General features: G+C 46.3%; 1 protein-coding gene and 1 non-coding gene across 2 annotated transcripts in view; both read left to right on the forward strand.

Moving 5' to 3' along the window:
* The window catches only part of Zbtb46 (zinc finger and BTB domain containing 46), a 66310-nt gene that overhangs the window by 20674 nt on the left and 33568 nt on the right, over window positions 1-12068 (forward strand). The window contains exon 2 of the mRNA XM_055596116.1: window positions 7815-8784. Within this exon, the coding sequence (XP_055452091.1) occupies window positions 7848-8784 (937 nt within the window). The 5' untranslated portion in view covers window positions 7815-7847. The remainder of the gene's footprint in view (window positions 1-7814; window positions 8785-12068) is intronic.
* Window positions 6008-6112, forward strand: LOC129668342 (U6 spliceosomal RNA). The gene has a single exon (XR_008718900.1). It is a non-coding gene; the product is annotated as a U6 spliceosomal RNA (small nuclear RNA).

A 12068-nucleotide genomic window follows, 5' to 3' on the forward strand; every position in this document is an offset into this window, starting at 1 on the left:
ACTTTTCATCAGCTGTATTGAAGTATCACGTATATACACAGTAAATTGCAGTTGCAATAAGTGTAATTTGATGATCCTGCTTTCCATCAGACATTTCCTATGAGCTTTTCATTGTGCCTTCTTCATCTCACCTCAGTCCTGGACACTCACCTACCTGCCTTCTGTCCCCAAGGTTTTCCTGAAGCTCTTCTTGTGGAGGGACCTGCCTCCTTCAGTTTAGCTTTGTCAGCTCAGCACACTTGTGCTAGCAGCCATCCTTGTGTGGTGGGAACGGAAGGGTGTGCAGGGAAGCCCTTCTGGACTACGGGCCTACACTAGAGTCACGAGCATTCCTTCTGTTGCTGAGCAGGATCCATGTCTTTTTGTGTCTGCCCACCTCTCAGTTGGCACTGGGACCGTCTTCGAATGTGTCATTGAGTGGAACTGACATTTGTGCATGTATCTCTTTGATCATCCTCAGATTTCATTGTTCCAAATTGTAAGTCATGATCATGTGGCATTGGGCATTTTGTTGTTGTTGTCTCTTTTGATGTTTTGAGACAAGGTCTTGCTCCATAACGAGATCTTGCAATGTAGCCCAGGCTGAGCTTGAACTTATGATCCTCCTGCCCAAACTCATGAATGCTGGAATTTCAGGTGTCTGTAACCTGGCTCAACTCTTCAAGATACTGCCAGATCACTTTTCAAAATGGCCGTGTCAGTCCTTATTCTCCTCAGCAGTGTATGAAGCCTTGTTGTTTTCATGTCTGTCCATTGTGACTGTGGCCGCTCTAGTGGGTGTACATAGCTCTCTCATGGTTTATGTTTGTGTCTTGCTGGGGCTGTTTAGTCACTGACATATCTCCTTTGTGCCATATTTGTTCAGAATGTTTTTTCCCTTATAGTTGTACAAAAGTGACCATGAGAGCAGTCTTTGTACCCTAGCCTCCTCCAAGCCCATGGGATCTGTGGACCACTGGCAAACAATCTGAATAGTCTGGCTTTGAGACCTGTCTATCTGTGACATTTGTAAGCAAAATATCTTTATTATTGTTGTTATTGCTATCATCATCATTACTATTTTATGGTGCTGGGGATTGAACCCAAGGCCTGGGAGAACATGCTGAGCATGCTTCATCCCCAGTACTTAAAGAAATTTCAAATAAAAATTTTAACCTGAGATGCTGAAATGAAGTCAGCTATGAGAAAAAAGAATGTGAGGTGAAGTTTGAATGTGGCCAAAGAGTTTGACATTTGAGGGGATTGTTCACTTTTAAAGTGTCATTCAAAGCAAGAGAGATTGGTTCTTCAGCAATGTGCCCAGAGAGAAGAGCTTGAAGCTAGGGCTTCTGTGGCACTTTTGGAGCCGAGCCAGTAGGGGGTGGCTTGAAGTTGCAGGTACTGAATTGCTAGGTCACCAGCCCTGGGTGTCAAAGTGCACAGAACTAGCATGTTGTGATGTCGCAGAAACGCTAGGTCTAAATTATATCCAGACTTTGTTTGTTGAGACTTTGTTGAAGCTCACTTTGAACTTGAAATCCACTTGCCTCCATTTCTTCAGTGCTGGGACTGTAGGCCTGATCTACCAGTCTAGTCAGGGTTTGATATTTTCATTAAAATCAAAAGTCTTCATGAAGGAGCTCTATAGGGCTGAAAAGCTCTATAGGCCCCAAGCTGTACCTTACCTTAATAATCAAGCAGAAAATTAAGTCAGAGCCTGGAAGGCTGCAGAGCTCAGGGTTCTTGTATGTTTTCAGGTGTGATGTTTGGCCCTTCCAATAGTAGGTATCCCATCCCTGGTAGGATAGCTCCTGCTTGTATTAAAAAAAAAAAAAAATTGTGTTGGGTGTGTTGGAACATGCCTTCAATCCTAGCACTTAGGGAAGCAGAGACAAACGAATCTCTGAGTTCAAGGCCAGCCTGGTCTCCTGAGTCCAGGACAGCTAGGGCTGTTACACAGAGAAACCCTGTCTCGAAAAACAAAACAGACAAACAAAAACCAAGCAAACAAAAAAGATTTGTTATTATTATTTTTATTTCCATGTATGTGGGTGTGAATGTATGCCACTGCATGCCCAAGAAGGCAAGAAGAGGGCATCAGATTCCTTGGAGTTGGAGTTAAAGGTGTTGTAGGTGCTCGGAAACAAACTCAGGTCCTTCTCGAGCGGCAAATGCTCTTAACCTGTGAGCCGTCTCTTCAGCCTTGTGTGTAACTTTTTTGGTTGAGGACCCTTTACCATCGATGCTGGATAGACAGTTTTGCCACTGCCAGGATATGACCCTAATGGTTGGAAAGTGAATGCCTTATTGCTCCTCCTCAGCATGACTGTACATCACATTCTCGCCCCTCAGAGAGAAGAGGCGTGGGGACCACCTTTGAGGGTGTCAGGTTTGCAGGTGGTTTCTTCTTTTGGAGATATGAGTACCATGGCCTCACTGCTGGGTAACTGGACTGAACAGAGCTGGCACACACTTGCTGTCCCCATTTGGGTCTGTGGGTACTGGCTATAGCCCCCAGCGTCTGAGTTTCCCATTCCTCAGCTTTTGGCATGGAGACAAAGTCCACTTGTTCTGTCGGCCCTGTTGTTGAAAGTGACACACACAGCAAGGTCTTGTTGGTTGGCAAAGGACAGGCCCTTCAGGTGCTACCCTCCATTCTTTGGACTGATGGATATCTGCACTATTCGGTGTGCCTGAGAGTTTGTTTTCAGTGGAGAATTTCACAGGTCCTTGTCAACTAACTAGGGTGATGTGACTTAAGCAGGTTGGAATCTAGAGTGAACTCAGGTTGTTTTGGTGACAGCTGCTGTGAAGCCTGTTTCTGAAGTGTTTCTGTTCAAAACTGAAGCATCTCTGGTGCACGCCTTTAATCCCAGCAGAAGTGGGACCCTCTCCCTGAATTCAAGACCAGCCTGATCTACATGGTGAGTTCCAGGTCAGTCAGGATTACATAGAAAAACCCTCTCTCAAACAAACAAACCAACCTACGACAAAAACTTGATGTGATAAAAGCAGGTCCCACAGACCTTGTAGGGAAAAGAAAGCCACTGAAGCTTATGGTTCTTCTGTATCATTTGTGCAGTGTGGTAGCATCTGTCCCAAATGCCTCCTTGTCTCTGCAGTCTGTTGTCGATTATTAATGTTTATTATAGATTTATCTTTTAGTTAAACAGAGGTTATTCCTAAGCCGGCTCTATACCCAAATCACCACACAGAGACTAGGATTTATTTAATTAACCTAGAGCACTAGGCAATAGTTACTCCATCCTAAACCTCCAAGCACACATAGCTTCCTCCCATTCAGATTTCCCACATTATACTTGCTTTTTTTAGTCATATCTTAGGTCCGGTTCATCTCTCCTCGTGGTTTCAAGTCCTCTCCTGCTGATCTCTCCTGTCTGACTCTCCCACTTGCTCCTTTCTCTCCCCTCCCCCCTCCGGACCAGGATGTCCCACCCTATTCTCTCCATTGCTCAGCATTGGCTGGTTGTTTTATTGAAATTACAGAGAACAAATGGTGGCATGTTTACAAACTTAAGACAAGTGATGCTTAAGCATCACAATGCAATGTCCGGATTGAAGCCGGATAGGGGGTAGAGAAATCAGCATTTGAATGAACAAGGGTAAATTGTATAAATTCCACAAGAAGCGTTGTACCAAAGTGGCCCCTGGTCCCTTTCTTATACTGATTTGGCATCTGTGTCCTTGTGGTAAGGTGCTCCCTACTATACCGTAGAGCAGCCCAGGTTCCTAAATGAAAGGGTGGTTGTCCATTCACAGGGTTTTGTCTTAGGAGTAGTTCTTCAGGGCAGGTATCTGTTCTTATTCCCACATATATAGCCTATCCTGTCAATCCCAAGACAGACAGATCTTCATAAAGATAACCATTTTACACTTTTAGTTACAAGTGACTCTTCTAAATGAAAATTTACAGCTTTTCTTACCACAAAACCTATGAATATACTGCTGATTTTAAATTTCATTGGATGATAATATATTAATAATTCGCAGTTTATGTTGAAATTATTTTAAAAATGCAAATTCTAGGGTTTTTTTTCTCTAAAAAAAGCCATAATTCAAGTTTATTTTCCACAGGGAAAATAAATTGCTCTCTTTTTCTTTCTGTGATAGAAATGGAACTCAGTGTTTCACTCATGCTAATCATCATTTCTACCACTAAGTACCTCCAGCCCCAAGAATCCGTTTATGGGGGATGGAAAGATGGCTCAGCAGTTAAGAGTAGATAGCACTCTTTCACAAGACCCAAGTTTGATTCCCAGTACCCACATCAAGTGGCTTAACAACTTCCTATAACTCTAGCTCCAGCAGATCCAGGATCTGATGCCTTCTTCTAGGCTCTAAAGAGGATTCATATGTGCATGTCCCCCACTTAAAAAAACAAATTGAGCCGGGTGTGGTGGTGCACTCCTTTAAACCCAGCACTTGGGAGATAGAGGCAGACAAGAGTTCTGTGAGTTCAAGGCCAGCCTGGTCTACAAAGCAGGACAGTTATGCAGAGAAAAAAAAAATCCGTCTCGAAAAAAAAAAAAAATCAAGTATGAAAGAGAATTATTTCTCATATGAAAATCAGAATTATGGGTTGGGTGTGGTAGCATATACCTTTATTTGTTTGTTTGTTTTCAAGACAGGGTTTCTTTTTGTAGCCTTGGCTGTTCTGGACTTGCCTTGTAGACTGGGCTGTCCTTGAACTCACAGAGATCTGCCTACCTCTGCCTCCCTGAGTGCTGGGATTACAGGTGTTCGTAGCGTATGCCTTTAATATCAGCACTTGGGAGGCAAAGGCAGCCAGGTCTCCGAGCTGGAGGCCAGCTTGGTCTAAATAGTGAGTTTCAGGCCAGCCAGAGGTACAAAGTGAGATCATATCTAAAATAAATAAGGAAGCATACACTTTGTGGTTTGAATGTAGGGTACTTGAAGTTTCTGATGTCCCTTTGTCCGTTGGCTGTCACCTGCTGTGGCATTGAGGCATTAGCTGATAGTAGTTATTAGTTTATGTGATTGTTCTCTTCCATTTGAAATGAGCTTTGATTCCTCCTTCAACATCAGTTAATCATCGGGTGGTAGAGTTCCACGTGAGAAGTAAAGCCACAACCCAGTTCAAATACTGAGGGATTATATCTGGAAGTGACACCTGGCCTCGGGGCTCTAGTGAACTCAGGGTGAGCACTTGTTGTCTCCGAGCACACAGTCCCTGTGGCCAGTCCTGAGCCTGGCTCACTATCTTCTTGGTTACCTGTTGGGGAGTTTGGCATTCACGCCAGTGTGGTATGGCTGACGCTCAGTAGGAACACTTTAACCACCAGCCTTCAAGTCTAGAGACAGACAGGACAAGGAAGGTATTCTTGTTCAAGGCCACAGCCTTGGAACCTTTTCAGTGCCCTGCTGCAGAGGTACTCATCAGCATGAGGCTGTCATTTCATGTGATACCGGGGGAGGCGGGGCTTAGGTTGTCCTGTTTGGACTCTGCAGATGTGCTTGTCCTGCCATCAGCAGAAGGAAGACAGATGAGGGTGGGACAGTCTGCTTACACCCTCAGGTCAGACGAGAAGAAGGCTGGGGTCTTTACTGTGAGAGAGGGACCAAGGCTGGGGCTCCTAGAAGTATGAGGAAAAGGAAGGGACAGTTCTCTGCCTTACTCTCTCAGCTTGTGAGATGGACACAGATTATTCCCCGAGGCCTTTTGACGGGTCATTTCTGGTGGTGGTTTGGGGAGGGTACAAATGTTGAAACACATTTCGCTAAGAAGAGAATGGTGCATGCCCGTAATCCCAACACTCAGAGAGGCAGAGGCAGGCAGATCACTGTATCAGGCCAGCCTGGTGTACAAATCAAGTCCGGGACAGCCAAGGCAACACAGAGAAACCCTGTCTCAAAAAACCAGGAGAGAGAGAGAGGAGAACGCTTGTCCTGGTGTGCATACCGGTGATCCCAGCTCTCAGGAGGTTCAAGCTGGAGGACCTGAGAATTTGAGGCCACCTTGAACTACATAGTGATAAACTATCTTTAAAAACAAGGACCACATTGTTGCTTTAGCAACATTAGAACGATAAAGAGATTAGTATGGTCTGTGCACAAGAATGACATACAAATTTGTGAAATGTTCTATATTTAGAAGTTAACAACAACAACAACAAAAAACAGACACACATACACACACACACACACACACACACACACACACCGCTGGGGTTATAGCTCAGTAATAAAACACTTCCCTACATGAGGCCCTGAGGTCAATCTCCAACAACACCAGAAAAAATATTTTTAAAAGTGATTAAATTCCTGCCCTGCCTGGAGGGACTGCACGGTGGTCCATAGGAAGGCTCCCAGAGGAAGAATTCCATCTATTATAATTCCTTTCTATGAAGGGCATTTTGTCATTTCAAGTGAGAGCACAACCATTTGCTGATGAGCTGGAGATGTGAAGTGCTGAAAGGGGACAAATGATGCTATGTAATGGCTTTACCCCTCTTCAGGCAGTCTTAGGGATTGGATCTGTCCCCAAATAATTCAGGTCTCAAAATTCTGACCACCCCTAGCACCTCAGAATGTAACCACATTTGGGAATATTATTGTTGTAGACATAATCAGTGAAGATGAGATCATTTGGGAAGGCTCTGGGACCCACTAGGAGAGGAATTACAAAAAGAGGAATTTGGACACAGAGAGTACACAGGTAGAGATGGGATGGTGTCACTGCAAAACCACAGAACGTCAGAGGTCGGCAGCAGCTCCCAAGGCAGCAGGGTTTGATTTTCTTTTTTGTACTCAGACTCCAGTCACCAGTGCTGTGTGAGGGTGAAGGTCCGTGTGCACATTGCCCTCTCTGTACCCTGGAGTTACAGCAGCCACAAGCAGTGTGAGGTGTCAAGAGGTGAGCGTGACCGAGTCAGGAGCATTACCGTGCATTCTGGGGTTCTTGGTGTGGGCCTGTCTTTGGTGAGGGATTGTTAACCAGAGAATCTAACTGCTTTTGTTATGTTCCATGGACTCTGGAAGTCCCCAAGGAGCTGAGCTTGGGTCCAGCTCTGGTGCTGGACAGTGAGTAACCGTAAGCAGAAGCTCTGCAGCTGTACAAATCCAAGAGTTTGGAAAAATCTCAGGTCCAAATCTGTGAGTGTCTGCTGTGAATTCTCCGTAGTGTGTGTGTGTGTGTGTGTGTGTGTGTGTGTGTGTTTGCTTATTTACTTGTTTTATTTTTGTTTTTTCAAGACAGGTTTCTCCATGTAGCCTTGGCTGTCCTGGAACTCCCTCTGTATACCAGGTTGACCTCAAATTCACAGAGGTCTGTCTGTGCCCCCCCCCCCAAGAGCTGGGATTAAAGGAGCATGCCACCACGTTTATATATTCTTAAGGATGCTTCTTCTGATGTGAGGGATGAAGACCACAGGCTAGGTTATTTAACTAGTTTTTCAGTTTGAGTGAGAAATAACCTTGTTTACTGATGGGCAATTTTTATTTTGTCTGAACATTTTAGCTGTTGCATAAAGAATTCTATCCAGAACTTCCATTAGGGTCCCAGAAGTGCTTCAGATGCTTTGCCCACAGACAGGGCTGGTGCCCACCTGCTGTTTGCTGTTTGAGTGAGTCATGACCTCACACCTCCTTAGCATATCTATGCTAAGGGCCTTTGGCGACTCCGCTCTGCTGCCAGCATCTGTGTCCACTGCCTCTACTCTGTTCTGGCTTGTCAGCCTGTGTGCTGGGTGAATGCTGACCCTTTACTTGTACTCTGCTGCCATCTACCTGGACTGATTTCACAGCAAATGTGTTTTTATGTGTGGCTAACTATTCTGTTCTCCTCCTCCCCACAGAGTCTTTAGAAGACGCAGCAGCAGGGCTCCCAGATGAACAACCGAAAGGAAGATATGGAAATCACATCTCACTACCGGCACCTGCTTCGAGAGCTCAATGAGCAGAGGCAGCATGGAGTCCTGTGTGATGTGTGCGTCGTGGTGGAGGGCAAGGTTTTCAAGGCACACAAGAACGTCTTGCTTGGAAGCAGCCGCTACTTCAAGACACTCTACTGCCAGGTACAGAAGACATCTGACCAGGCCACTGTCACTCACTTGGACATTGTTACAGCCCAGGGCTTCAAGGCCATCATTGACTTCATGTATTCCGCCCACCTGGCTCTCACCAGCAGGAATGTCATCGAGGTGATGTCAGCTGCCAGCTTCCTACAGATGACTGACATTGTGCAGGCCTGCCATGATTTCATCAAGGCCGCACTGGACATCAGCATCAAGTCAGATGCCTCAGATGAACTCTCAGAATTTGAGGTTGGCACCCCAGCCAGCAACAGCACAGAGGCATTGATCTCAGCGGTGATGGCTGGAAGGAGCATCTCTCCATGGCTGGCTCGGAGAACAAGTCCTGCCAATTCTTCTGGAGACTCCGCCATCGCCAGCTGTCACGAAGGAGGAAGCAGCTATGGGAAGGAGGACCAGGAACCCAAAGCTGATGGCCCCGATGACATTTCTTCGCAGTCTTTGTGGCCTGGAGACATAGGCTACGGGTCTCTGCGCATCAAGGAAGAACAGATCTCGCCATCACATTATGGAGGGAGTGAGCTTCTGCCTTCCAAGGACACTGCATTACAGAACTCCTTATCCGAGCAGGGTGCTGGAGATGGCTGGCAGCCCTCAGGCCGGAGGAAGAATCGGAAAAACAAAGAGACTGTCCGACACATCACGCAGCAGGTGGAGGAAGACAGCCAGGCTGGCTCTCCGGTACCCTCATTTCTGCCCACATCAGGATGGCCTTTCAGCAGCCGAGACTCAAGTAAGCCTTTCTTGTGGCAGGCTGGGTGTAGGTGGCCAAGGTCACTGTGCTGGTGACCTCGTGACTGGTGGTGAGGTGGCACATTCCCACGTTCACACTAGTGCCTTCCTATGGTGACCCTTTTTTATTTTTTCAAGACAAGGTTTTTCCATGTAGTCCTCGCTGTCCTGGAAATCACTGTATAGAACAGGCTGGCCTGGAACTCAGAGATCCACCTGCCTCTGCCTTCCAAGTGCTGGGATTAAAGGTGTGTGCCACCACCGCCCAGGCCCAGGGCCACCTTCTATCACAGTAAATTAGTGTAACTGTAGAGAATATGACCTACGTATCTCAAAGGCTAAGTTGACTTCGGGGCCCTAACAACCCTGGTGTGTCCCTCACATGACACGGCTCCAGCACTAGAAGCCACCTGAGTGGGGCCTCCACGAGACCAGTAAGATAAGCTGGAGGAGGGTCTGCAGCTGAACTGGGAGGGAGTCAGCTGGGGAAGCTCCACCATTCTGGGTTGTCTGCCTTTCTTCATGCCGACTTCGTCTCCTCGGCACTGTCAGGGCCACCCGGAAGTCACTAGAGTAGGGCTCAGCGCTGTTCCCCACCCCAGACTTGGCTTGGCTTGGCTCGGCTTGGTTTTCAGTTTTCTTGCTGCCTCAGACTGGGATGCTGTAACTGAAAACATCCTCACCGTGAGGGATGAACGTGTCTCATGTCACACGTGGTCGCAAGCACGTACTACTCTTGCTGAGGACCCAAGTTCAACTCCTAGCATCCATGTCTGGTGGCTCACAGCTGCCCTTAACTCTGACGTGCAGGGGTACATGTGCTCATGGGCATATGCTGCCACCCACATACTTACGTTTTAAAAACTTTTACTTTTCTTATTCTTTGGTGATATTAATTTTATTTTTTATGTGTGTGGGCATATTAGCTGCAGGTGCAGCCTGACTCTGATTCCTGGGACCTACATAATGATGGACAGAGAGAAGCAACTCCTCAGGGATGTCCTCTGCTCTCTGCATGGGCACGCATATGAACATGGGCACACACACATGCACAAATACATGTAATAAAAGTTAATTGGTGAGATTTTTAATTTTTGTCTTACATGTATGAATGTTTTTGCTTCCATGTCTATTGCATCATGTGCATGCCTAATGCCCGATGAGATCAGAGGTCAGAAGAGGGTGTTGGATCACCTGAAACTGGAGCAGGTGGTTGGAGCCACCATATCAGTACTGGGGACTGAACCTGGGTCTTCTGTGAGAATAAGTGTCCTTAACTGCCGAACCATCTCTCTACATACACTTCAAGTTTATTTTTTATCTTATTTACTTAGTTTAGTTTAGTTTTGTTTTGTTTTTCCTGAACTCACTTTGGCCTTGAACTCACAGAGATCCTCCTGCCTCTGCCTCCCTGAGTGCTGGGACCCCACCACACATGACTTTCAAGCTTACTTTTAAAGCTCTCCATTGCCCTGTATTTCTAACACTGAGCCAGAGCCAGACTCGGCCATGTTTGTAAAAGTTGGTTCTGCTCAGCATCGCTCCCCCTCTGGCTGAGTCATTCTCTGTGCTGGTGTCCTGAGGATGGAAGGATGTTGAGCAGGGCCCCTGGGCTGTACCAACAAGGCATCAGTGGCATTCTTCACGGTTGTGACAGCTACAGATATCTCCTGACATGTACATATGTCTCCAAGCAGCCCTCGTGCTCCCTAGGGATGGACTGAGCTGAGTCAGAAGAATGTCAGTCATTTCCTGCTAGTTGTCCCTGTGGAGAAGTATTTAAGGCAGCAGGCAGGGATAGTGGTGTTTGCCTCATGGATTTGCTTATAATCTTTTATCAGTTTGACCCAAACCTGGTGAGTGTGAGACCTTTTGGGCACATTCTGAGTCTCAACAGATGTTGGGGGCCACCGTCCACTTGTCTCAGAATACATGTGTGTCCAGTGAGTTCTGCAGATGACAATGCTAGGGGCATGGATGCCATGAGAGTCAGTGGTAAATTAGGAAGTGGAACAATCTCAGAGCCTGTGGGCTGCAGGTTTGAAATGCAGTCAGTGAGCAGAAGGTGTTTTCAGAATCCAACAAGTGATTTTGGCTGTATACTTTCCTTAGTCTTAAATCCTTGGGTTGCCAAGGCAACTGTGAACTGCTTTTGCTTGGGGATTCTGAAGGCTGAGATAAGGATGTGAGGTGTAGGCTGAAGCGTGGGATGCTTCCTGCATGTCATGGTAATGTGTCATTCGTTGAGCCTCTGACACCCTGCCTCTTAGAGTAAGATTAGGGAACAAATCATGATGCTTCATGGAAGTCAGTTTGTTTTCGTTAAAGAGTTAGAGATTGATGTATTTATAGGTGAAAAGGCTGTCTTCTGAAGACATCTATGTCAGGTGCCATTTGGGGCTTTCTGAGCAGTTGCTCAGATGTGAAACCTTCAGGTAGGTCCTGGCCACTTGTCATGTCCCCTCTGTGTGCCCCCATCCTGGCTCCTGGTGGCCCCTGGGACCACTTAACTTGTAGAAGTGAATTTCTAAACAAATGCATGCTAACCCAGCAGGTCTGAAAAATCAGCATTAAAAATGATTTTATTTATGTGATGATAGCTGGTTGAAAATGGCTTTAAATTAGCATATCAGTTGTGCATACCATGAGATGGACACAGGCAAGTCTTCTGGCTGAGTCCTCATCATTTCTCTCTGGGGCGTCCTAGGGTGGAGCGTCCCCTGATCTGTCTGCAAAGAGAGGTCGGTGATGATCCTCAGGGTAGCTAGTGATGCTTCTGTAGGTAAAATAGTGTCTACCTAGCTCGGGAATGGTGAAGAAACATTCCAGGCCCCCCATCAACACTCATTCCTAAAATATACTGCAAGCATCAAAATGTGAAGCTATTTTAAAGTTAAAGATTTTGTCGAGTTAATGTGCTGAACCTTGGGAAGATTGAACCTCCACAGGTTGGGATTTTAAAGGACATGTCAGGACCCCAGTGTAGCTCCAGCTGAAGATGAGGGATTTGTGGGATGCAGTGTTGACCATAGTCTGTGGTACCTCCTTGCTTGGGGGATGGATGGCATTTTTTTTTTTCATTCCTCTCTGGATCAGATGCAGCCTACATTTCTTTTTCTATCTCATCCCTGGCAGTGAATGGGAACTGAAGGGAGTGATTCAAGCCTCCTAGACCATCATAATCATCCTAGTCCACACAACACAGATAGGAAGACTTGCAGGAACTTAAAAACACGTGAGCTTTTCTCTGTCGCCCATGTACAGAATTAACGGTTGTGACACGTA

Source organism: Psammomys obesus, unplaced genomic scaffold (assembly GCF_907164565.1).
Source record: "Psammomys obesus unplaced genomic scaffold, mPsaObe1.curated_primary_1811, whole genome shotgun sequence".
Lineage (NCBI taxonomy): Eukaryota > Metazoa > Chordata > Mammalia > Rodentia > Muridae > Psammomys > Psammomys obesus.